The sequence below is a fragment of the Haliotis rufescens genome, unplaced genomic scaffold (genome assembly GCF_023055435.1).
Source record: "Haliotis rufescens isolate VD_foot unplaced genomic scaffold, xgHalRufe1.0.p SCAF_1, whole genome shotgun sequence".
NCBI lineage: Eukaryota > Metazoa > Mollusca > Gastropoda > Lepetellida > Haliotidae > Haliotis > Haliotis rufescens.
In genome coordinates this window covers 48385961-48413681 of record NW_025963779.1, presented here as the reverse complement: position 1 = coordinate 48413681, position 27721 = coordinate 48385961, and the positions used below count along the sequence as shown (strand labels likewise).

At 40.5% G+C, this 27721-nt stretch overlaps 1 protein-coding gene across 2 annotated transcripts; it reads left to right on the top strand.

Annotated features, from left to right (window-relative positions):
• Nucleotides 1-2185: 2185 nt before the first annotated feature.
• LOC124131429 lies at nucleotides 2186-27721 on the top strand. Of its 2 annotated transcripts, none has more exons than XM_046494713.2 (9): nucleotides 2186-2334; nucleotides 15980-20248; nucleotides 21901-22011; nucleotides 22163-22240; nucleotides 22419-22502; nucleotides 23185-23268; nucleotides 23561-23644; nucleotides 23752-23824; nucleotides 26110-27721. In XM_046494713.2, the coding sequence occupies exons 2-8, from the start codon at nucleotides 15988-15990 to the stop codon at nucleotides 23811-23813; spliced, it is 4764 nt and encodes a 1587-aa protein (XP_046350669.1). In that variant the 5' UTR covers nucleotides 2186-2334; nucleotides 15980-15987; the 3' UTR covers nucleotides 23814-23824; nucleotides 26110-27721. The 2 variants fall into 2 exon arrangements, with proteins under 2 accessions (XP_046350669.1, XP_046350668.1); XM_046494712.2 differs by lacking the exon at nucleotides 2186-2334 and adding an exon at nucleotides 10620-10885.

Below are 27721 nucleotides of genomic sequence, written 5' to 3'. Positions count from 1 at the left end.
CCATAGGAAACAAACCCTAGCTAGGGAGCTAAAGCCAACCAATGTCAATTGGTCAATGTCTAATATCCACTCTGGAAATCGATACCGGGTCCCGGCCTCTTACCTCGGTTCCCCAACGTGTGCCCAAGACCTGACCGGTTCCTTGTCCACACACAGCCTGTCATGTTATGCAGCTGAGCTATCGGGGACTGTGGCTGGGACGTGGAGCAACATTCACTCAATCACTTGCCTCACAGTAAAACCTCTTTCTTTTTTCAACCGTCTGATATTATATGGGATCCATTTAAAAACACGTATCAGACAAATTTTGATTTTCCGTAAGAAAATAGCCTTCTGTAAGCACGTAAGCACTTGTAAGACAAAGCATGCATGTGGTGATTCACCAGCCTACAGGAGTGATGGTTGGGGAACTTTGTCATAAGGAGTGGCGTATATGTGTCGTGGCAGGTTGGATTTAGTGTACAATGTATTGTTAAACGGTTTTACATATGAATAAACACTATACACGTCATAGTATTGACAGATACAACGCGCATGCTATTTCTTCACCTTTTGTCTCAGTAATTACATGAGCATGCATGCAGTCAGAATGATTATACGTTGGTTACAAAAATCAACATTCCTCTTTTACAATGGCCAGGGCCCACTTGCACAAAGCGATCTTAGTGCTACGACTATTGTAAGCTTATGTCAAAGTATGGGAATTACGATCATCTTAGCGCTAAGATCGCTTTGTGTAAGTGGGCCCTGGAAAGTAGTGTGTTTATAGCCAGGACCATGTAACTAACAAGAATAATAAACAAATTCACACAAAAAACTCGTAGACGAGGCCGAAGATGGTGGTGGCGTCCTCCGAGCCACGTCGCTTCACACGTTACACCAGACCTGTGAACGTGGTGATTGGTAAGCAACACACGGTCTAATACACTGCACCCTTCAGGTAACGGCCATGGCGACGCCAAAACGCAGTCGCCCCAGTTGACAGAACTGATGTGTGTGGCGTTATGCATTCTATGCACCCAGAGTCTACACCGAAACGTCGCTATTATAGTATAATAAAAAAAGGTGTTATCCATAAATTGTGTTTACTTTGTCATCCGTCATTTTCCAAGAATGCCTTTTATACACTATTATCATTACTCTATATTTTGTTGTTTTGTTTGCTGCTAATTTGCAAACGAAACAACAAAATGCCATCTGTAAAGCTGTTATTATGTCGTTGGACGCTACTTGTGTAATTGTGTGAATTACATCGGATTTACTGAACAAATATGTTGTGCCTTTAAGGTGTCAACGTTATATATATATATATATATATATATATATATATATATATATATATATGGGACAACTGTACAAGGACGCCCTATATATATATATATATATATATGGGACAACTGTACAAGGACGCCCTCGAATATGTTTATATCCCCGCACCCCGTCTGTATTGATCACGTGTCAACACTGACCTCCGCTTTGTACTGACACACAATGAAAATGTATAACCAACTTTAACTGGAACCACAAGAAAATGATTTAACATTTTTAAATATTTACTCAAAGAAAGATGACTGTGTGACACAATGACACTGATGTGTTTGATTATCTCATGCATAAATACACAGAATAACTTAATTTGATTGTTGTGGCCATTTTGTCAAATATTAAAAAAATTCGCATATGCATTTTTAAAATGTTTAAGTATATATTATGATAAAATATTATAAAATAAATCACATCTTATTAATAAAACGTATAACAACTCATAACAACCATATCTTGAAAGAAATGCTTGTTCTGTTTATCAGAATTAGAGCAGAGGTTTTACTGTATGTATACATGTAATTATTCCAAAAATATACCAATAATATGATCTCTAAATTCATGACAATAACGCTGGTGAGAGACATTAAGGAATTTGGTAAAACAGTCAACGCGTGCACAAACACGCACGCTGACACTCACGCACGCACACATACAGCTAAAGATAGCGGAATCCTCAAGAAACCCCCTATAGCGCAATGTAGGGTACGGATGCTTACTGACATTTTATAGTGGAATCATCGCATGGAATTTGTTCTCGTTTTTAAACAAAATACGAACACTGCACCGCAACGGAACAACGTGTCTATTTAAAGAACAACTGAAATCCCCGTGCAACGCCGATTGGTCGGTTGGTGGCTACGTACCGCCTCTCTGATTGAGAGATGCACGAGGCTCTGGTGCTCGCGGCTCTCAACAGTCGGAAGGCTTTCCTCAGCTTGAGGAGGTGATGTGTTAAGGTCAAAGACGAATGGGAAATACTACCTTGCGTGGAAATACTATGCGAATGCGGTAAGAATTGCACGTTAATATGCATTGTAAGAAATAGCACGACTCATCGACATCGTGCTTTGCTGGTTTGTTTTGAAAGCTTAGTTTCCTTTGTTTGCAGTGATTTTCAAGTGCAAAGTTTGGCGCACCGTTCCAAATAAGCTGCCATGGTCTTACAGTGTGGGTGTTTTTACTGGGTCGCATGTTACCGTCGTTTTCTAGGAAATGTAGGTCACACCTTGGTGCGTGGCTAGGAAATTGCACTTGTTAGTTTGAGGAAAAACACAATTTCTCAGGACCTTTTTCAAGATGAAGCTTACTCGGGTAAATTATGTGAGAATGTGGGTTGAGTTGCCTGTCCATTGGGATAACACTCGCGAAAGGCCTCATAGATAGGACCTGAACAAGTTAAATGTAAACGTCTTAATATATATTCATTGCCTTGTCATTGCTCATTCATCATTAATCCAAACATGATTGTTTGAAGCCTTTATTCAGACATCAAGCAAACCACAACACCACAGCTAGGCCTCCTTAGTTTTCCTATACTGCCGGCGTCTGCTTCTGCCACAGCCTACAGCTCTGTTCATTCATTCATCCGCAGGAGCGTGCATCAATAGTGTGTTGTTTTGAAGGAGGTGCTACCTTACGTTTACGCTTGACCAGCTTGGTCCTACATAAGCCAGCATGTGTTAGATTTGTTGTCTTGTTTTCCATGATTCAGATATGGTATAATTCTATATAATCTGATAATGATGACAGGGAAGTGTCGCACAGTATTTTTCTGAGACTTTAGCAATATTGTGAATCTCTTGATCTGTTTACTGAAGAAATTTACCTGTACTGATCAACAAGTAGGACAGGAAAATCTACTTCATTGTGATTCTGGCTCGTAGGGCTTATGTGATAATCGATATGATACCTGAATAATGCAGTCACTTGACATGTGATGGAAACATTCCCGCCGTCCAAAGAAATAGTTGCCAGACATAAGAAACATTTTGTAATTTTAAATCAATTGATAGGCCTCATAGATATAGATACCTGAAACTTTTTGTACTGCTGAAAATAATATTTTTAAAGACTTTCATACAATTTATGTCATAACTTAGTGATATACTGACCAGCTTTGAAAAAGCACCAACATGAATCCATGAAAATATCATGATAGTTGGCAAAGAACAACGAAAATACCCCATGGTGAGGAAGCTCCAAAACTGTTGTCAAGTTTGATAGCCTTTGTGAGTCACCAAAGCGGAAAAGAAATCAGTACTCAAAAACACGTGTTTATACGTATCATTACCTTTTCGTGCAGAAATGGGGTATAAAGGGATGTCATTCAAAGGCTACCTGCATAATCGCTGTAGCCGCAGAATAGCACTGAGGACACTATGCCGAGATTGACACTTGAGGAACAAGAACGTGCAGTCTTCTATTTGTAGGCCTGATTCTGACCCTAAGGTACTGAAATGCATGTCTACACGGCACAGACAATGGTTATTTCGACACTGACATGGCGTTATCTTCTCTAAGAGAATCCAGATTTCACCTCCTAAACCCCAATAGATGTATTCAGGTATGGTGTCACCTTTGTGATCGTTGTTACGATGTTCATGTTGTGAAGGGGGTCACGGGTTGCCCAGTCATCTAAGGCGCCACGATCCGCTGTTGCGTCCCTTGGGCACGCCAGAAACCTATGTTTGTGGGTTCGAACCCCGGTTCGCCCCGATTATGTTTCTATGTTTGTCAGCACCATACCCGTGCTCGTGGGTTTCACCGAAGGTGTAAACGTCTGAGACCTGCATCACTTCGGGCTTTCCTCCCACATTAAGCTGACACGCCGTGATATAACTGGAATACTGTTAAAAGCGGCGTTAAACCCAACTAACTCACTCATGTTGTGAAGACTGATGATAATGGGGCAGCAGAAGTGTGATGGTTTGGTGCGATATCAGTTTTCGCCACAGAACGCAGCTCCATCATGTCCATGTATGCATAGGTGTTTATGCAGTTTACTACAGGGACGCCATTATAAGAACGTCACATCCTCCGTCAACACTGCCGGAACACATACAGCATATGTTTCTGTGGACTTCTTGGCACAGAATAATGTACCTGCTATGCCATGGCCTGCATTATCTCCAGATCTATCGCTCATGGAACACTTGGAGCATTGCACGTCAACCACAAATCACCAACGTTAGAGAGCTTGCACTTATCCTGCAACGTGAGTGGTGTAGGACCAAAAGCTGTTATTCAGACCGATACTGTCCATGAGAAGGCGTTGTGTGGCATGCATTGCAGCCAGGGACGGTGCACCCGGTATAGACTGTCTTGGACCCCTTGAGTATTCCATTTCCTCTACATTAAAATTGTGTACTTTCCAATGACACTTGTCATTACTAATGTGGAACAAAGTATTCTGAGTGTAAATGTAGTACACAGCCAACACCATGTAAAATTTGGTGTAGCCTCATTTTCACCTCTTTTTACCTCTGGTGTGTTTTCAGTGCATTTCAGTACACCTCCCATACCACTTGTATCTTATCAGTGGCTGAGTATTGCGTTGTTCCCTACGCTGGGTGAATCATTACACCCCAACTAATAAGGAAGTATGCAGATAGCCATTGAGCAGGGTTTCAGCTTGGTTTGAATGCTAGTACATAGATGGATTGTTATTTGAAAGTCTTAAAGATTCTTTTCAAGGTTAGTCGTGATAAAAAGTTGAATGTAAAAACAAGCCGATAAAATTATATGTGATACCTGAAGGGGGGGGACACTTCCTACAGCCAGGCTATTTTGATATGTTTTAAAGGGTACTAGTCAAAACGGCCACATATCAAATATGGTAGACTTAGATTCTGCTGTGTTGGAGAACAGATCATTACTCAGGACTAACTCCAAATTCTCATGTCACTCTCAAAGGCATCTTCCTGAAGCAAGGGAGTTATTTGACTATTTAAGTCCAGTTTCCAGAATTACGTTTTGGCTGGAGTTTTTGTTTGAAGCAAATGCAAGTGATGTGAGAGGTGGAATCTGATTGGTCAGTAGAAGGGACATAACTCGTAATAGCCACTGGTGGCGCTACGATCGAGCCTGGAAATTCAAGTCTAGTACAGCAAGGGTGGAAACTGGATTTTTATGGTCAGTTAACACCCTTGCCTCAGGAAGATGTCTCAAAGGTCCATGCAATGGAGAGTCTCAGTCAGTGTTGGCAGGAGGTGTTTTTGGCTGTTTTGACTTTTGGACCTTTGGTAGTTTTAACATGATCATAGACGTTTTGACTTGCTACTGTTTTGAATATATACTGAACCGCAAAAGAAACGTCACCCCAAGTCACATTGCATGAAAAGTTGTCATTTAAACATCTGGGTAATTTTTGTCAAAGTTTCTAAAATTTAACATTATCTTGTCCAGAAAAATGAAATTTGATGATAAAAACCCAAAGCAGATGGCAATAAAACCGATAGCCCAAATGCATCACAGCAACGGCCATGGTAACCAGATGCATGTGAGTTCCGTGCAAATTGAAATGCACATGCGTTCCCCGATTTCTTGCCCTATAAAAATCCACCCAGATCGGATAACATTCATTCGTTATTGAATTGCTACCACATGCCAAGATTGACAAGAAATCAGAGACACCAAGCCCTTGGACAATGCAAGCTGGACAAACCGCCCGGCAAGTAGCCAATGCATTTCAAGTCCATGTAAGGACCATATACAGGTTCCAGCAACGGTACCAGACCACCAACACTACAGATGAACGACCACGTAGTGGAAGACCAAGGGTCACCACATAACGCCAGGATCATCAGATTGTGCGACAGCATCTTCAAGATCACTTTGTTACTGCTGCGGAACCAGCGACACATTAGTGCGGACACCGTGCGTCAACAATTGACACCTCCACTGTCACAGGCCACACGGAGGACCAATTCTGACACCACGTCATCGCCTGGACCTTTCTTCAGTGGGCAACACAGCACCAGCATTGGCGCTACAAGAGAGTCGTTACTGTATCTCAACAGCGGATGGCAGATGTCTGGTGACGCCGTGAGGAACATTATTCGGATGCTTGTGTTGTTGAGAGAGACTCGTGGGGCATTATGGTGTGGGGTGGAATTGGTCTTGCACTGAGGGTCGGCCCTGTGGTCTTCCAGAACATCGGTCCAGGGAAAGGCAGTGGTGTCACAGCGGCTCGGTACATTGATCAAGTTTTGACACCACACGCCATACCTCATTTGGCACGTCGCCGCAACGACAAGTTTCAGCATGATAACGCCCGTACCCTCACTGCGAGAGCAACAAGAGACTTCCTCCAGCAGAATGGCATCAGAACCATGCAGTGGCCCGCCCTCAGTCCTGATTTAAATCTCATTGAGCACCTGTGGGACGAGATTGAAAGACAGCTGAATGACGTCCGACAAAGGCCGACAAGTGCAGCTGAACTGCGTCAGGCGTTCCTCAGAGTCCAGTGTTCCCGTTGGCATTTGAAACTGCCAGTCCTTGTGGACTGGCAACTCTAATAATTACCAGTCCCCTCTAATTTTTGCCAGTCCCAACTTTCAACGACTAAAAAAAAATATGAAAATTATTTGGTTTTAATTCTTTCAACTTCATGTTCAGTGCAAAGATGTCGTCTCTGAAGTACCTTAGTTAGATCTATATGTCATTCACACAAACTCAGTCACAATTTTCTCTTTCTTTTTTAATATTTTCAGACAAATTCGCTACAACTGGATATTTAACCTAGAAATAGACAAGGGGTAACCCTGATGGTAATAGACAAGCTGACTTTGTTAAAAAATGTACTTATATCTGAATATATGAATATCACCGATTTGTTTGTTTTTTTGTTCAACAACAAAGATCTATAAGTACTTTATTTGCCAGTCCACAGGGACTGGCAGTCACTTGAATTACCGATCCAAGCCTAATTTTACTGGTAATTACCGGTAAACGGGAACACTAACCTGAGTGTGGGCTCAAGTGCCCATGGCCTTCATCAACCTCCTCATCCATTCCATGTATCGACGTTGCACGGCAGTCATCAATGCACATGGCGGACACACGAGATACTGACTTGTGATGCCATTTTCTCAGAGACTAGTGTTGTGTTTCACTTTAAGAACATTTGACACTTTAATTTCAACCTTGATGAACAGTTTTGCCAAGTTTCATCTTTTTAATATGTCTCAAAGTATGTTTACAGTGTTTGAACAAAAAAGGTTTTTCATATATCTATCCATGGTGATGTTTCTTTTACGATTCAGTATATATTATATACTGAACCAAATTAAAAACTTCACAATCCTAAAATTTTAACATTTTGACCAGTTATCATTGTGGGCCCTTATTGTGTATTAAAACAGTAATGGCCACGTATTGTCTTCAGATAACACCCGTTTTTGTGCAGGTGAATATAGTGGCAAAAGTGGTTTTTCATGTGCAACTGGTCACATGGCCATAATACCACATGTGTTTTCAGCCATACTTGTTAGCAGTCATTAACAAAAAAAGGAAAACACAAGAAAACAAAAGTCTTTACGGCCATTTATCATGCCACACCTTTCAAATGTGCAACGTGAACGTGCCATCAGCATGTTGCAGACGGGAATGTCCGTAGCTGAAGTCGCAAGGACGATGGGTTGTAGTCGACGGACTGTTTATGATTGACAGACACATCTACAGCAAACAGGTACCACCGCTGATCGCCCTCGGCCAGGTCGACCACGTGTGACGTCATATGCAGAGGATCGTCAGATTGTCTTACGTCACCTCCGTAACCGATTTTTGACGGCAACATCTACGCAAAATGAACTGTTTAGGGGTAGAATGAGTGTGCAAACTGTTCGAAACCATCTGAGAACTGCTCACCTTCAACATGTTCAAGCACGACGGCCATACTGCGGGCCGATTCTGACTCAATTACACAGGGCACAGGGCACAGCGACACTTACGATGGACTGAGAGGAATTGGAATCAAGTTGTCTTAAGTGATGCATCCCGATTTAATCTTCGATTTGCTGATGGTAGGGCGAGGGTGTGGAGGCGCCGTCATGAACGTTACGCCCAGTGTTATGTACAGGAAGTTGACAGATTTCGAGGCGGAAGTGTCATGGTATGGGGTGCTTTCTGTGGCAATGCATGTTCCAGGCTTCTTGTCATCCGTGGCAATGCACGTTCCAGGCTTCTTGTCATCCGTGGCAATGCACGTTCCAGGCTTCTTGTCATCCGTGGCAATGCACGTTCCAGGCTTCTTGTCATCTGTGGCAATGCACGTTCCAGGCTTCTTGTCATCCGTGGCAACCTCAACGCTGCTGCTTACCGCGACCAGGTACTGGCACCAGAACTTCTGCCTTTTATGGCAGCACATGGACACGGTTTGATCTTCCAACACAATGCCAGACCCCACACAGCAATTTTGACAAGGAATTTCCTTCAGAATGCGGGAGTCAACGTCATTGACTGGCCGTTAAGGTCTCCCGACCTCAATCCCATCGAACACGTCTGGGATGCTCTTGGCAGAAGTCTGCGCACTCTCCAGAACCAACCACAGAATTTGCAAGATCTTGGCACCATTTTGCAGCAACAATGGCGTCATCTTCCCTATCATGTGTTCACAAGCATCACAAGGTCCATGCGGAGGCGTTGTGTGGCAGTTGTCAACGCACATGGTGGCCATACATGCTACTGAACTTGTGTGCCATCAGATTCTCGTGCTTGGGACTTATGATTTAAACTGTTGATGTTATTACCGAATACCGTAGGTGCTTGGAACAAATTATGGTTACCACCATTAATTAAAATCCTTCTTTGGACATTAATGATTAAAAATTATCTTCTCTGATACATTTGTCCGTTGTATATCATATATGGGATTACTTTTAAAAATGTGAAGTTTTTAATTTGACTCGGATGTGATCGAAATATACAAAGGATATATCTATACTTTGAGTAGGTGAGCAGATCGCATTCTTAATCATGATTATTTGAGCACAGGAAAGGAAAATGTCAGTATTGACAGGTGTGGATATCGGTCAGTGGAGTGAGTGAGTGAGTGAGTGAGTTTGGTTTTACGCCACTTTTAGTAATATTCCAGCAATATCACGGCGGGGGACACCAGAAATGTCGGTCAGTGGAAGTGTTGGCTCGATGACATCTGTGTTTGATTGATATGATATTGGGTTTCTTGTTGTTTGCAATTGACCATTAAGGAATTTGTCTTGTGATAGTAAGAGTTTGGTAGTATTGATTGAATCTAGAAATAGAGGGAAAGCAAAGTAATTTCCCATGACATCAATCAATGATTTATAGCTAGTTGTCAAAGAGTGGTTGAGTCTGAGGGAGGGTCCAAGGGGGTTACCAAAAGTCACCTAGATTATTTGAAGTACTCTTCAACACATCATCTTGTTGTGCATTGTGTATAGAAAAAGTCCGTTCACAGATCCACATCCGAGGACACCTCTCTCTCTCTCTCTCTCTCTCTCTCTCTCTCTCTCTTCCCCCCCCCCCCCCCCCCCCCCTCTGTCCCTCCATCCATCCGAATTTGAAACCTGACTTGTCAATTACCAGACCACAACTATGATTGGTTACTCTCAACTTCAAAAATATTTGTACAGAAGCCGGACAACTAACAAAATACTGTCGGTAATTTTAGCTACTCCCACCAAAATGTTCAATGTGGAATTTTAGAGTCCTATTATCTTATTTCAACACTAACTTATTCCCATTCCAGTAATTTCTAGAGTCAAACAGCATAACCCCAGAAGTGAGCAAACTTATCATGTTTCATGATGATCTGAAAGAACAGATGAACAGAGCTCCAGATAAGCTTTTGGTGTTGTGGATTTTAAAATCATTGGGTATCAGTTATTCTATCTGTGTATTCAAATTTCTGTTACCCACTAGTTTTTACACATGTGGGTATTTAAGTTAAATATTTAAAAACACTATTCATCTAGTCCCTGCAAACTGGTGTCGTGTGGGTTCGAGAGCTTTATAGGACTCAAAAATACCACGATACTTCCACAAGAAAGTGTGATGGCAAATGATCATGATGTAACTGTCATCCTGGAGTTTGGCAAGGTTGACGGAATGCCCGTATATAATTTCACAATAAGTTGCTGATTTGCTAATCGAATACGCAGGGTTACTTCACAATATTTTGATGATACGCACAAGTTTTATTTTTGTAGCGTATCTGTAATGTTTGTTGCGTATTTGATACGCTTGGATTATATTTTACTGCGTATTTCTGCATTTCTGATGCGTATTTCACGCAGATACGCAGCTTATCTGGAGCTCTGGATGAAGTGTGGTAATGGTAAACTACAAGATTTTCAAGAGAGGTATGAGACAGCTAATAACAGCCTGGGATGAGAAAAATAACGAAGTCAAAACGTATGCAGTAGAAGTGCAGAAGTTCACCTCCATTATTGAACGACAGAACAGTGAGATTACATCACTAAAACATGAATGAAGGACACAAGCTGTGATAATTTCTTAATGAAAGACAAGCTGTGCAAGACAATGTCATCAATCAACAAGCGAACGAGCGCTATCGATGGTAAAATTGACTGCATGAATACGAGGGATAAGCTAAGTCCTATTATCTTATTTCAACACATAACATTTTCCCCATTCCAGTAATTTCTAGATTCAATCAGCATAACCCCAGAAGTCATGTGAACTTCCTTCTGAAGCATTCTGATATTTCCATTTCCTGAGAGAATAATTATGATTTGGTTGGTTGGTTGGTTTGTTGTTTAACGCCGCACTCAGCAATATTCAAGCTATATGACGGCGGTCTGTAAATAATCGAGTCTGGACCAGACAATCCAGTGATTAATATCATGAGCATCGATCCATGCAGTTGGGATCGATGACATGCATCAACCGAGTCAGTGAGCCTGACCACCCGATCCCGTTAGTCGCCTTTTACGACAAGCATAGTCCCCTTTTAAGGCAAGCAATAGAATAATTATGAATAAGATCTTGTTGGTCATCGTATACTCAATAGTACATGGTCATCTTGTAATTTACCCTTTGTATTTCCATTTCATAGTTGGCAATGATGTTTAAAGCAATATACAAATACAATATTAGCCATAATAAATGCCGTGGACAAAGCAAGGGGCAGATTATAACCATGTGCAGGTTAAATTGTTGTCAGAGATCAGACAGTAGAGAACAGACTCAGTTTAAATGCTGATGGAGCTAAACAGATTTTTGATAATACTAATAGTTGCCATGCAGTGATGTACCCCATATATATTGCTGTTTTCCATAAACAAATCTGCTATATACACAAGAAAAAAAGGACTGTCATGTAAATCTTCATGTGAGTTAAAATTTAAAGTAGCGTCGGCATTATTTTATGTAAGTGTTATTGTTAATAAACATTGTATGAACATAAACAGATTGGTTCTGAAGTTGATGAATGCGTGGTTACTGCAAACATGGTATTTGTGATCAACACATGTTCTGAGATGCCCTAGTTATAAAACTTTCAGTGCAATACTGATGGTGCTTATTGTACTGTGCAACATTAGCATTGAGCTGATCAACAGTTTTTTTAGTATGTCTAAATGGCTAAACTATGCAGGAAAAAATGAAGTTTCAAAGAATTAATGTCTGTGACAGTGTTTCTTGTCTTTTAATGATCTAAACTACTGCTTGAATTGGAAAGGTCTGATTGGGGATCCTTCAATACCTTCCAGTCTGACAGGGTATTTGGTTTCATCTTAGGGTTGCTTGAATTATGAAAATGTTCGATTGAGCAATGAACTTAGGTAATTAACTGAGTTGGTTTAGTCAGTAGAGTTTGATAGTACAAGCTGATTTGAATGGAAATTATGGATATGAGCCTTATGACTCATTTCGCATGACGTCAAACATTATTTCGGTAGGAGGAGCTAAAGTTATCATCGATAGTATTTTGTTAATTGTCCGGGAGTGGCGAGGGCATTCGGAAACTCAAGGCTGAACAGAGAGGTTCTTTCGGTATATTGGAAGTCAGTATCAGAAAAAGTATTACTGTCAGGCCCTTGATGCATCCATTAGGTATGTATGTATTGTATATAAATAAGTCAGGCTACATGAAACCATCTGAGGACCCTGTGTATATATTTATGAAAACTTCCATCATAAATAAATGGACTAGAGCTGTCAAGCTGACTTGTACTTTTGAGCTACATCATTCCCGAAAAACAAGGAGTGGTTGATAGAAACCAAAATGTGACCAGGGTAGAAGTGTATTGTACCGGACTCCTAAGGTTACATATATTCCAAACCACCAGCTACTTGTGCAGCATATATTGTATTTATGCCAGATGCCAGGAAACAGTGACTCTAATAAGTCTAGCATCATAGAATTCAAGGTTGATGTTTCTCGTGCTTGCCGTGTTCACATGGTTAATAAATCACATTGTAGTCTGCCACCTCACCCACCTCAGTCCAGATATTATGCCAGGGATTTATCTAAAATATTAACCATTTGCAGGCGAATGGTGGAAACAATCATTATTTTTTTCAAAATGGATATTTCTGAAATGTTCTTATTTTCCAATATTGCAACAATGTAAAACTACGCATTAGTCTCTTTATTGGTCCTGTTATTAGTGCTATACGGGGCAGTCGGGTAGCCTAGTGGTTAAAGTGTTAGCTCGTCATGCCAAAAACCCGGGTACAATGTGTGAAGCCCATATCTGGTGTCCCCCGCTGTGATATTGCTAAAAGCGGCGTAAAAAAACCTCACTCACTCACTCACTCACTCACTCACTCACTCACTCACTCACTCACTCACTCACTCACTCACTCACTCACTCACTCACTCACTCACTCACTCACTCACTCACTCACAGTGCTATACAGTTACCTCTACCCAGCCCACTCACTATTAGTGCTATACAGTTACCTCTACCCAGCCATCACATTAGCATATATGTGATTAGTTATAATTTTAACATGAATTGGGATACTTTTTAATTCCAATTTGGGAGTTTTTACTGACTTTTCGCTTCAGACTTTGGGCCGAATATTGGCCCCTAAGTAAACCTCTGTATGCCGAAATCTGCCAAAAATGCCAAGAGAGTCTTTTGGGCACATAGAAATCTGAAACAACTTGATATGTTTGGCAACACATGTGACAGATAAGACAATGTATTCTAAATAAATATACTCCATTTGGAGATATCTTCAGGACATGCTGTGTGACAATCAGCCAATGTCCAAGAGTGTGAAGCGATCTTAAAGCCTGAACACATTGGGATTCATATTTTCATAAGACGGTAAACATGGCAAAACATTTCAGTACAGAGTGCACATTACACGTACAGGCCACTCTCATTGTACCTTGTGACCAGCACTGCCTTGGCACCTTTTTTAGACCAGAAATCTCAGGATTTATCTAGACTTGCTCCGAGGCCGATATTTGTCCCAAAATCTGCAACAAGTATCAGTAAAAATTCCGAAATTGGAGTTAAAACGCCCTGACAATTCCTGCTTTTGTAGTGATAATTAATAATATGGTTTTACAGGGGCGACTTGCAGTCCACTGATTAGAGGACAATACATCATGATGAAGAATGAGAGGCCTATATAATGATTTTTTTAATACATTGTTACCAAGCATATGAATTTAAGAAGATTTTACACCCACTTTGCATGATGTAGTGATCATGGTGATGTCATTGCATATCACAATATTTTTAATGTACTGGGTATTGATAAATAGTTAAATGGTTAATGTCTGATGTGTCGATACAAATTTATTGATATCAAGACTAAATTAATAATTCAATGCCACAGAAACGGCTATTTGTATTAAGATTCTCTTGGTTGCAATGGACAATGAAGGCAGAAAATTCAGTTTAAGACATTAAATGGATCAGCCTAATTCATTGTCGTCATTAAATTGTTTATTTGCTGGTCAAAGTGAATCTCTTTCCGTATTTACATGCATAATTAATTGTTCTCAATGTCAATGGTATCCCTAATGAAGTGGGAATCAGTTTGCAACTAATATATCCCTGGAATTATCCAGGCTTTTATCCAGAGCTGCCTGCCACATTCACCTAGATAGCAATTGAATATGTCATATCAGTATGTTATGTGAAGGTGCTAACAAGATGGTTAAAGTATTGTAATCTGAGGTATCGGCGGTGTTCCCTTCTGCCTTGGCCACTTTGTTTCACCACTGCTTGGTTCCAGGGAAGATGGCCCACCTCCGTGGTCCAGTGGTAGAGCATCCGCCCGGAGAGCGGAAGGTCCAGCGTTCGGGCCCCAGCCGCGTCATACCAAAAGACGTTAAAAGATGGTACTTGTTGTTACCCTGTCGGTGCTCGGCATTAAGGGGCTAAAAACAAGGACTGGTCGGCTCGGAGTCAGTATACTGTGTGAGTGGGGTATTCATGTTAAACTGCGGCATGGTATCTCAGTGAGCTAGCACTATAAATCGCCACACAAACACACACACATACATGCAAGTTGCTATATAAGTGCAATAATTGGACGCGAGGTTAAACCCAATTTCACCACACCTCCAGGGAAGATGTAGCTTGCTCAAATCACAAGTCAGAGTTATTGATCCATTTATTTATGTATCAGAATTTCCTGTGGTTGTCAGTCCTCCGATGTGGATCTGTAGCCTGACCAAGCTTTTCCTTTAAAGACAATCTCGAAATCTAGATGCTAAATGAGTGTATCTAATTACTTTCCATTGCCTCAATTAACAGATTCAATCAGCATTACTAAACCCTTCTTTTTCAAGACAATCTCTTCAAGTTAATCGGTCAGTCAAACAGAAAGAAAGTCAATATTATACGAGACTGAGCTGTAGTCATGTGGAGGCCAAGACAGACCATTTCAAGCATGACCAAAAATAAAAAGCTTGTGTTTTTCATGTAACCCAACCGACCAATTGTTTCACTTGTGACCCAATTGGTTTTTTTCACAGCTGGCAACAGCCATAAAGAAACCCTGTTTTACATTTTGAATTTGTTATGATGTTTTTGCGTATTATCGTTGCCATAGCTTTTTGACTAACAGACTTTGCAACCAACATCAGTTCTATACAAGCCGTCTGAATTATACATTATTAGAACAAATATTTAATAAAAAAACACCCCACTTATCTACATATGTATGCCGAGTCAATGTTGCCTGAAACACTGGCACGTTTATTTTTGTGGCTTAATCAATAGTAATAGTATTTATTCATTGCAGGGTTAGAATAGGTATTCAGCAACCCATGCCTGCAGTAAGAAGCGACTAACAGGATCTGTGTAGTCAGGTTTGCTGACTTAGCTGATGCATGTCATTGTATCCCAATTGTGTGGATCAATGCTTATGATATTAATCTGATATGGCTGAAATATTGCCGCTGTGACGTTAAACTTTAACTCACTCACTATGATATTAATCACTGGATTGTCAGGCCCTGACTTGATTATTTACAGGCCAGTGTCATATAGCTTAAATGTTGCTGGGTGCGGCATTAAACAAAAAACCTGCATTCATTGCAGGAACATGTGTAGCCTTATTCCTCCTCATTGATGCAGTGTGTTGCAAAGTCTGCAATTACACAGTACACAATTCTACCAACAGAAGCTTAGTCCTGCATGACTTCCTTTGTTCTCATGCTTTTCTGTTTTGTCAACAGGAAAGATCATGGCAGAAAACATTGGAAACCACCAGTACATGCAGTCCGGAGGGATGAGTTCAAGACAAACTGGGTGGCCACCGTCTTCATCATCAAGCAACATGTACCCAGCTTCTAACCATGGAATACCCGTCCTTTCAAATCTTGTAAATTCTCTCCCTGCAAATTCATTGAGCATGGGCAATCAGATGAACTATGCCCCCCGCCAAACCTCCGTTGACAAAACTGTGCCATGCAGGCCTCCAAATACACAGTATAGCAATCCTCAGGCCAGTCCATGGTGGCAGCATTGTAAAATTAGTAGACAAGCTTGTGTTGAATTTGGCAAGCTGCTTGATGCTGCAAAAGACGAACAACGGATGCAGAACTATGATATTCAACATTTAGCAAGAGAAGATCAGTTTTGCTTTCGAAGGAAAGTTCAAGCATTCTTGGCAAGGCTTTGCACAAATCAGCAATTGTTGGATTGTATAAATGGTGATTTGTTTTTGACAAATTTCTTTCAGCCATATTTTTTTAACATAGTGAAACATGTGACAGGCATTGATATACAACAAATGCCAGGAGTTCAAGACAATGCCAATGCTCACGTCACAGGACAACCTCAACAGCTGTCTGCCGACCTTGGCATGTTACAGGTTAATCAGCAGTGCACTGGTGGCTTTGAAAATCACCCAAACAGAGGAAACATCCAACAATTTCAGATTAATGGAATGTCTGCGAGAGGGAACAGTACTTTCACACCCACCAGTTATGTAAAGCCTCCACCCCCATATCCAGCCCAAGGGAGCACACAGACTAACCATGCTAACTTTTACCAAAGAGGTAGTGATAATTCTAGGTCAGTCATTCCACAGAGTGTCTCAACAGTGATGTCCAGCCAGTCAAGGTGGTATAAGATGCCTGCTGAGAGGTATGAATCTGGACGAGTTGTCAAACAGCCTGCTGAAAGAGTGAGTCCTCAACAGAGACATCAAGAGCCTATTGGTATGGTTGTACAGGCAAGTAGCCAATCTGTTCCTTTCACTGTACCAGGCTCTTATGGAACAGTTAGTACATACAGTTCTCATGCAACATCTCTTGATTCTCATCAAGAAACCACAAGAGTACAAAAGGAGTGGATTTACTCTCAACAACAAATAAGTCAGCCAACCATGCATGCAGGGTCTGTAAACAGTGACAGTAGATCTAGTATTTCATTTCCACAAACAATGTCTCAGCAGTCAAATGTTCAATCTGGCCCTGAAGATGCATCTTTTTTTGATGAAGCTTTGTCGCAACTCCAGACGATATGTAATTCAAGAAGCCTCGTGAACACCAGAGACTCCAATTGTTCAGACACAGCTCCCCAGCAGTCTGTGCAAGCACCTGCAACAGATCAGATACGTCCAAATAATTCTTTATCAAGATCCATGAAAGAAACATCTGTGTTGCCTGATTCAAAGGAGCATTTAAGACAGTTAATTTGCATGGCTAAAAGTCCACCAGCGCCGACTGTGGATCCAAACTGTAATGTGAGTCACCTTGAATCTACAGCCAAGGAACCTGTCGTGGTACCAGTTGTGGTACCAGTTGTAGCACCAGTTCCAGCACCAGTTGCTCCTCCTGTAGAAGAATCCACACCAGTTGCTCCTCCTGTAGAAGAATCCACACCCTGTGCTCAACAACTTACAAAAGCTGCTGAGACACATTCAGATATCATTTCAATGCCTGTGTTGGTTGAAGATCAATCATCCAGAAAAAGTGAATCATCAATACAAGCGTTGTCTCTTTCAAAACAATTAAGAAGCTTTGATATGAATGTGCTCAGCCCTTTCACTGCTGATGTGTCTGATTCAGTAGATAGGTGGCTATCTGGTAGTAAGAGCAGTGATTTGTTGGATACATTGACTTCTAAACCATCTAAAGAAAACACAGCATTAGGTGAACAGATGGTTGAAAATGAAACAGTGCCATGTGTTGAGAATCAGAACCAGAGTAACAGTTCTGTTCATAAGGAATTGGGTGATATACAGCCCCAATCGGACACTCTAATTATTACAGATGACATGGATGTCACTGAAACATCCAGTGTTTCTGTGTCCCACGAACACTCAGTCAAACATTTGGAGAATTCTTCCATGAAAAAAACACATTCTGAAAATCAAACAGTTTCAAGAAGTCTAGGAATATATGATCCACCTCTGCCTGTGATAAAACATAAGAAGAGAGAAAGCAGGATTTCTCCTCTTAAAAAGTCCAATTCCAGCACAGATGCAGATGTTGATACACCTGCAGAAGATACAGCATGTTCAAAGAGCAAAACCATTGAGTCAAGAAGACATAGTGAGGGGTCAAGCAAAACTGCAGGCTCAACTTTCAAGAAGAAACTAGAAGTATACAAAGCAAGTCTTGACACGGAACCTTTATTTTCTGTTCTTGACAACCTTTCAGCTCGGAAAACTGCCAAATCCAAAGCAAGTGGAGCATCTGACACTGTCTCTGAGGGCAAGGAGTTGTCCAGTCCTCATGATGCAGAGAAGAAGCGTCAAAAGTCAACAGAAGTATCATCAAGCAGTTTACAGTTGAATGAAGAGAAATCCAAGCAGTCCCTCTCGGATAGCAGAGACAAGAGTCACAAACATCATGAAAAAAACAAAAAGTGCAATGCAGAAAAAAACAGCTCCATGAAAGAACAGCATGTCTGTATAGGGGATAGAGCAGAAACAACTAAAGACAGAAATAGCCATAGATCAAGTCATGACAAGTCTGTGAAAGAAACAGGTAATCATAGAAGTGAAAGTCAATCTCATCAAGTATCTCCTACCGTCAGTGCTCGTGAGAAAGTATATTCTAAATGGTCAGTGAATCAGAAAGGGAAGCATGATACTGGGAGGCCACACAATATTGGTCATGTTCGGAGGCAGTCATGTCCTGATAAAAATGGTTCAAAATGTGGAGGTAATAAAAATAAGAGATCCTTAACATGGGATGGATCAACACCAACCTTAGATGTGGATGCTAATACCAGCTTAGAAGAAGTGGATGTTTACACTGAAGACAATGCCTATTTGCCCTCTAATGGTGAATTCATTTGGTTTCATGGACAGAAGTTGTTAATGATAAACTTGCCCGATGGAAAACATCTCATCATGAAGGAATTTGTCAAATGTTGCTTGTCTGCTTATGACACTTCTCATGTTTACAAGACCAAAACCTGTACACTCAAAATTAATCACAAAACATTGACACATAGTTGTCGGAGAGAAGTTGAGAAATATCTCCGCTATAAACAAATAAAATTTTCAAGTCAGATGGGAGTGGTGTTGTTGGTAAACGCTCAAAAGTTGTATCATCACATGCTCAAGATAAAGTTGTGTGCTGAAGAAAACTGTGTCAGCTCAAACCCACCAGTGTGTGCAATAGCTACAAGAGAGGAACATGACTTTGTGCAAAAGGAACGCTCAGTCTCTCCAGATAGTACTGTACAATCAAATCAGCAGTCAAAAGCCTTGACTGGCCTGACGTCCCCATCTCAATCCTTAGAAGGTGATGGTCCAGGTGATGTTCAGTTGAATAAGGTCTCCAGTCAGTCTCTTGATTCAGATGATGCATCTGGCAATGATGAATTTGCCCACATAGCACAGTCAGCTGAACAGGAAGATGAGGGTGCAGCCTCTGATGTGAGTGATGCCACAGATATTTACTGTGACGGAAAGCCAGTGCGGAACCATTCCTCGGCAGTCAGTGAGGAGGGAACAGATGATAAGGACTGTGAGGTGATAAGAGGAGGCTTTGCTATCATTCAGAAAGACAAGATGCCAGACAGAACACTGCGCTACATTGTGGTTAATGGAGAAAAATGCTATGTTTATCAGGATATATTTCAACTTTTCTCTAAAGAAGAAGTTGTGAAGGTTGTAATTCATAAGGATATGCATGTAGCAGAATGCACCATGGACAATGCTCATTACCTGTCTCGGTTAGAGCCAAAGCTACCCCCTGTTATCCCAGGGGATTGTTTCCTTATCAAGGAGAAATATGTGCGGAAAATCTTCGCTTACTTTGGGGAGCCTTATCCCAAACTAAAGCTTATTAAGAATGGCTTTAAACGCAAAAGTCTGCAGCCATTACTGGCATTAGAGTCCGACAGCCATGATGACAGTAACTGCCCACCCCCTTCAAAGAAGAAAATACTCTCACACTGTTCACTTGAAGGGAAACATGATGCAGCTGGCAAGGTATTACATCACCATGAAAACACTAGCAGCCGAGACAATGAAAAGTCAGGTAGGTATTATTCAAGTCACCCAATAACTAATAAGCAGCATTAGACAAGCAGGATTTGGGAAGAAATATCGTCTTAAAACATGCACATACAATGTTATTTCTCTGTCTCTCAAAGAAAAAGAAGACACAGGCTTATCATGTTTGATAGGAATTATTGCAAATGGCAAATGAAGTAGAATTTGATTTTTCAGTGATTCAAATTGACAACATCTTATCACAAATGTTGAACCAGCATTGAATTTGTCATTTCAGGAAGTGGTTCATGCAGAGATGCCAACCATTATTCTTTTGACATTACGGGGCGGTCGGGTAGCCTAGTGGTTAAAGCGTTAGCTCATCATGCCGAAGACCCGGGTTTGATTCCCCACATGGTTACAATGTGTGAAGCCCATTTCTGGAGTCCCCGGCCGTGATATTGCTGGAATATTGCTAAAAGCGGCGTAAAACCATACTCACTCACTCACTCACTTTTGACATAACAATTTTTGACATTTTTGTCAATGAATTATTTTCATGTATAAAATATCATGGAGAGCAAATTGTTAATGCACCAATCATGTGAAGCATGCTACAGGGAGCTAATTGCATGTACACCGATTTTTCTTAAGAACTCGAAACACTGCTTTGTCTTTCTGCAATACAGTTAGTATTGTCACTTGATGAATTTTATGAATGCGTTTCCGACGCCATATTCTTTCGCCCAGCTAAAATAAAAGGGGGTATGGGTGACTTGCCCCTACACAACAGCTTGAATAAAATGCTTTCGTAAGTGATTTTTTTTTTTATCTTTAATTACCAAAGTTATTCAAAATATGTGTTTGTTTGAAATGTGGCCCCGATGTATGTCACATGCCCTCATGGAACTTCTATTTTTGAGGACCCCCTCCGTGGTCTAGTGGTAGAGCGCCCGCCCGGAGAGCGGAAGGTCCGGGGTTCGATCCCCGGCCGCATCATACCAAAAGACGTTAAAAGATGGTTACCCTGTCTGGCGCTCGGCATTAAGGGGCTAAAACAAGGACTGGTCTACGTGGAGTCAGTATACTGTGTCTGAGTGGGCTATTCGTGTTAAACTGGGGCATGGTATCTCAGTGAGCTAGCACTATGAATCGGCATCAGTCCGGACTAGTACAAGCAGCCACACAAACACACACACGTACATGCATGTCGCTATATACATGATATAAGTGCAGTAATCTTGGACACGACCTGAAACCCCATTTCACCTCACCTCACCTCTATTTTTGAGTACTTTTTCGATGTTCATGTCCATTTTTTTCGAGGTTCATTCTGTTTCGAAGTTTAGTCACTTTTAACCATATAAACGCAAGTGGACTCATTTTATCTGCTTATTTTGAGCTATATCACCCTGTTTTTAATATAGTGTGTGGCTACATTACGAGCATCAATGCATGTGTACCCATGCTTCACTTATTGGCCTAACGAAAATGTTGAAGCGAAAACCAGCATCATGTCATGGTACTCTTGACATTACTCTTTTTCACATGAAATTACGCTTTTTTTACCCCACTGATTACTCCAAAGCTTCAATTAGGGTTGGCATCTTTGTTCATGTATTATTATCATGGCGTGACTGACTTGAGACAAATTATCAGAATAGGACTTGAAGCCACAATTTTCTTGTCTCCTTCTAGGCACCCAGGGAATGTCTGATGCCTGTTTATCAAAGACTAGTGGACTGAAGCGAAAGCTGGAAGATGATGGCGGTACCAAGGAGGAGCCAGTTTCCAAGAAAGGACACCTTGGTGAGAATCCAATGTGTTGCAGATTGGTTGTTTGTATAAGATATTGATAGATGCTCTAATTATCTTGTCACTAGCATTAACATGTTCCCACTAATTTTGTATCTTGTGAAAGGAATTTGATTATGATAATAATGAAATATATGTTTTCCAGATGACATCTTCAATGAATCTCGAGAGTACATCCTACAGGCATTTGTGACTCTGAAAGAACAACACAAGGAGATGGCAGGTTAGCATTTGTTATAATTTGGAACAGTTCCCTTGTCAATAATTATATGCCAACATTCAAATCTGTTTTGTTCTGATGGCCCTAGCACAATGAACAATGTTTGTTCTCTTAGTGAATGTTTTCGAGGAAGCTGCTGCAGAAAGGTTTATTAAATTGGTATATTTATCCTCACTTTCAGCTGACTTGGCATGTGTCAAGACGGAGGTACTTGAGGCTAAAATAAGGAAGACTGACCTGGAAGAAAAATGTAGGAAACATGAAGGTACGTATACACTCCATCATGTGACTTTTACATTACTTGCTGCCATTGGATAACATGGATTGGCCCAAGACACTCATTCTTTACTGCCATTTTTGCATGAAATGGGATTACAAAGTTGTTGTTTTCTTATTCAGATTGAGCTGATTTAGGTTACTTTCAGGTTTCGTATTTGTCATTTTGAACAGTCACATGTATATTTAAATAATAATATTTTGTTGTAATACTTAAAATTTCCGACTTTTCCAATCCCAAAAAGACCAGCCTCCGTAGCTTAGTGGTTAGAGTGTCTGTTTGGAGAGCACAAGGTCGATTTTTCGGTCCCTTTCTGCATTATACCAAAAGATGTTAAAAGATTGTACTTGTTGTTACCTTGCCTGGAGCTTGCCGTTAAGGGGCTAAAACAAGGGCTAGTCGGCTCTTGAGTCTGTATACTGGGACATGGTATCTCAGTGGGCTAGCACTATGCGCGTAAACATGTGACTTTATATAAGTCGAATAATCTTGAACATGAAGTTAAACGCCATTTCACCACATCACCTCAACCCAAGAACTAATAATTTACAAAGGTACAAAATATGTTTGGGATCATAATATGCAAATTCACGTAATACTTGTCACAAATTAACTACAACTTATCTCATTATTAAATATAACTCTCTTTTTTCAATATGATTTTTTTCAGGAAATGTGACTAGTCTAAAATCTGAGCTAAGTGTTTCAAAGGAAAATAACCTTTCTTTGGAACAGAAATATGAAGAGCTTGAAGGTATGATGATGATTTTAACTAGTTCATCTGGATGTTGCCTACACTGTTGTCCGTTTTTATAAGAACATAAATGTAATTAAATATGTTCTTGTGATAAAATGGTTGTCCCAAAAATATAATAGTGAGGGATCATGATATTGAATGACAGTATTATCCTGTCAGTTTAATAACAGTTCAAGAAACAGACCAAAGTACCAAACTTCATGTTTCTAGTGGATCTGTCCATGTGTTGTTCATGAATTAATTCTTGACAGGTGAATACCAAACTTCATTTTCATATTTTTTGTTGAAGATGTTCTGTCTCAGCTGAAAAGGGACCTACAGGCCAAGCAAGAGGAAAACGTAGCACTTGCTAAGGAAAGGGATCATCACAAGGGTGAGTGTTAGTCTTTTGGTCACTTAGTTTGTATGGGCAATCAAGTTGAGGTACTTTTGGGGCGGATGAACATTAGTAGCTAAATTTATGTGTCCTGTCATCTACAGATTTCTTGGAGAAACTCATTGGAACATACAGAGTGGTGGATGATGAAGCCGATGCAACATGAAGTGCGTAACGGTAAGAAATGGATGAATAAGGTAGTTCATAGTACTTGCTGGAAATGGCCTCTTAAAAAGAAAAACATAGGTGATGTTGATATACATCTAAAGATATGAGCACATTAACTGTATGTGGACCATGACTATGATGTCATTTGATATCAGTTATATTGCAAATCCCTATTATTTAATTGGGGTGGGTTCAATTCTCCACATGTGTACAATGTGTGAAGCCCTTTTCTGGTGTCCCCTGCTGTGATTAATTGCTGGGTTATTGCTAAAAGTGGCATAAAAACATTCTTTCTTATGGTGTGCTTATTCTGAGATCCAACTAAATTTGATATTTTCTCTTTGGTATTATTTTCCATCTACTAGAGAAACTGAATTTATTCTGGCTATATTCAGCTGACTTCTTCAATCAGTCTCAAGCATCCAGTGCTTGTGGTAAGAGGCAAATAAATGGATGGTGTGGTCTGGCTTGGTGACTCAGTTGTTTTGCTCGTCATTGTACGAAGATTTTATATCATGACATTGTAGCACAATCACTGGTGATGTTTTCACCCCAAAAATACCTCTTTTGCGTATGGAGCTGCAGAATTCAGATGACAATTTTGGATGTATATTTCTGGATAAAAACTTACTGCCTTCATGATGGCCTCCATGATGTCTCATCCCTCCAGTCCCATGTCTGATCTTCTATCTGCTGAAGGGGTAACTGTGGCCACTCCCAAAGGAAAGCTGCTTCAATTTCATGCAGATTCTGTACAGGATGCGCCTGTGCCTGTGTACGGCGGCCAAAGATGTCCCAAGCTTACTCCAGTTGATTCAGATCTCGCCTCATGAAGGAGTGTGGCATTATCTTCCATGAATTGAGGTCTTGTGATGAGTGGGTGGGTGTCAAAATGGGGAACAAGAACTGGTTCCACTACATATAGGATGTACTGACTACCTGTGAGGTTGCCTTGTGTGGTGACTAAGTCCTGCTTCGAATTGTGTGAGATACACCCCATCTTTACTGAGCCACCCCCAAAAGGTACAGTTGGCCTGATGTTCTTGAGTGCATGGGTCATATTCTTGTGCCTCGAAACCTTTTGTTGTCCATCCGTGACGTGCAGGATGCTGCTTTCATCCATCCAGTGGATTTTCCGCTACTTTCTTAAAGTCCAAGAATGATAAACACCATGCTAAATGGAACCTCTGATGGTTATATTCCAGGAGGGTGTGTTAGATGACTCTCCTGGATGTCATTCCTGCTCTTCCCAAGTGGTTCTGATGGACAGACGTCAGTTGGGCACATTGTCACTTCAGGACTCTTTGCCAAATGGATGTTGTCATACTAATCGAAGCAGTGCACTGTACACTCTGTGATGTCACAGGAGGTTGTCCTGATCATGGAAGGTTCTTGTCAGCATTGGTTTGACCATGTTTTCTCACCGATCTCTGAATACTGCCCAGTTGACTGCCAATAGCTTCGCAGGACCACCATGATGAATGCATTCTGATTGTTTACCATCCTGGTACCTCAGATATCCTCCTCCATGCCATGTCCACAGGGAATGATTAATCATTGCAAGACAGGAGATTTGAATACTCAAATCTGATGCCTGATCATACAGTATTTTAGAGAAATGAGGTTCATGCCATGGTGAGTTCTGACGTCACTAACACACATTGAAGGGTCACATCCTTACAATGGAACACCATCCTTGTTATAATAATCATTACAGTTGAAAGTAAGGTGACATGTTATGATTCATTATGTCTGGGGGTGCTTAACTTTAGTGTGTGTATTGCATTAAGCATGAAACCAATATGTTATTACATTCCTTGTAAAACATAAGAAAGCAATGGTTGCAGGCAAGTCTTTGGAGATCGACCACCGTAGTCATTCTCTTCTTAGTTATACTAATCAAAATTACACATTATGTTTATGTTGATTTGTTTACCTGTATGAGAGAGCAAGTTGAGGTTTGGGAGCTTGTTGATGGTGTACCATCTTCCAAAGGCAAGAGAGTTAACTGACTTTTAAAGTCCAGTTTCCACCCTTGCTGAATTAGGCTGGAATTCCTGGGCTCGGTCGTAGCGCCACCAGTGATTATTATGCCCCTTCTAAGGCTCTCCTATGGACCAATCAAATTCCACTTCCCATATCACTTGCATTTGTTTCAAACAAAATGGCGGCACCCAGTCAAGATAATCAAGATCAATATTGCAATAAAACTGGTCTTAAGAAGCGATTTTTTAAAATATTTTTTTGTTTATGCTGCTCATGGATATTAATGTTATATTTCACTTATGTTTCAGAGCAAGTATGACAGACGTGCCACTATCAAATGTGCTGATGCTCAAAAAGACAAAGTTTATACGTATTGATTATACCAATTATATGCAATATCCACATGGAGATCACTTCCTTTATCTTGTTTGCAATTAGTTCTGATGAGATTTGTTTTTGATACTCATAACAAGCTCTTTAATTATCCTAAACTAGCAACCTGTTTAGGGATTGAGCATGTTTGATCTGGTGGGGTCCTGTGATCTTTCTTAGATATGGAAAGTTTGGGGACATTGCTTCACTGCTTTCCCGTGAAAGGGGAAGTTGGCCAACTAACTTTCTTTTAAACAAGACTCCTGCCACAATATCAAATAGTTGCTCCTTTTGTGGATGGTATTGTAAATAAGGGAAAGTATAGTTAGTAAATGCTGAAGTAAACATGGTAAACCTATAGAGTGTGTAGAAACACATGAAGTCCTCATCATTCAGATGTAGATTACAGATGTGACCAATGTTGTGCAATTGTTTGCTTATATCTCATGATTTCCTCTACATCGCATTTAAGTTGTCCGGTTACAAATGAGGGGGGCATGGGTAGCCCAGTCGTCTAAGGCACCGCGATTCGCTGTGCAGAGTTGCGTCCCCTGGGCACCCCAGAAACCTATGATTGTGGGTTCGAATCCTGGTTTGCCCCGATTATGTTTCTTGGTTTGTCAACACCATACCCATGCTCGTGGGTTTTACCAAAGTGGTAAATGTCTGAGACCTGCATCACTTCGGGCTTTCCTCCCACATTAAGCTGACATGCCACTGGAATACTGATAAGAGCGGTGATAAACCCAACTCACTCACAGTTACAAATGATAGTCTTCCACTATTAGATCATGTATCATAATATATTGCCTTTCATCAAAGGCATGTCTTGTATTGTTTTCCAAATGAGAGTTCTGGAAATTGATTTTAGACATACTGAATTAAAGTTCATTTTCAAAAGTTCTCACAATGTAATGTGTAAGATGACAAGGGTCTTTGTATAATGAAACCAGTGTAAGTTATCAATATTCCATTAATTCTATGTTGTTGATATATCTTTTTAAACTATTGATTTGTAGCCTATACTTTGTGTTTTTGTATGTGCCAAATGAAAAATTATAGTTGTGTTTTGTAGGTAAGTGCTGATAGTTACACACAGTATTGTTGATGTTAATAATAGTGGAAATACCCCCCCAAAACATCCTCTTGAACATACTCATGAAGGGTTGTGGAGAACATCCAGTGTCATGTATGCAGAGAAATATTTATGTTCATGTTACCTCATACTTCAATCATAGATAATATCTCAGGAATTCCAAGATTTGATGTCAGCATATCTCTCCAGGACATGTCCACTTGAGAAATGATGAATAAGTGTTCGGAAAATACCTATATTGGTTCTGTGTAGAGTTTGTGTTCAAGGTATGACATTGTCAACATTCATGTATATATGTGTATTTTGCATAATTTATCTGGCTTCATTTTCAAAGAAGTGTTCCATGTTAACTTTTTTTTATATTGAATAGTAATGATTGTTTCTTAAAAAGAAAAAATAACAGTTTGTTTTCCTACTTTTGTACAAAAAAAATAAATGCTGAACAGAACTTC

Coding starts and splice junctions, on each gene's coding strand:
- LOC124131429 (XM_046494712.2), top strand. CDS start 10,795: ATGAAGGACACAAGCTGTGATAATTTCTTAATGAAAGACAAGCTGTGC. Junction 20,249..21,900: donor CCGAGACAATGAAAAGTCAG/GTAGGTATTATT, acceptor GTCTCCTTCTAG/GCACCCAGGGAATGTCTGAT. Junction 22,012..22,162: donor TTCCAAGAAAGGACACCTTG/GTGAGAATCCAA, acceptor TATGTTTTCCAG/ATGACATCTTCAATGAATCT.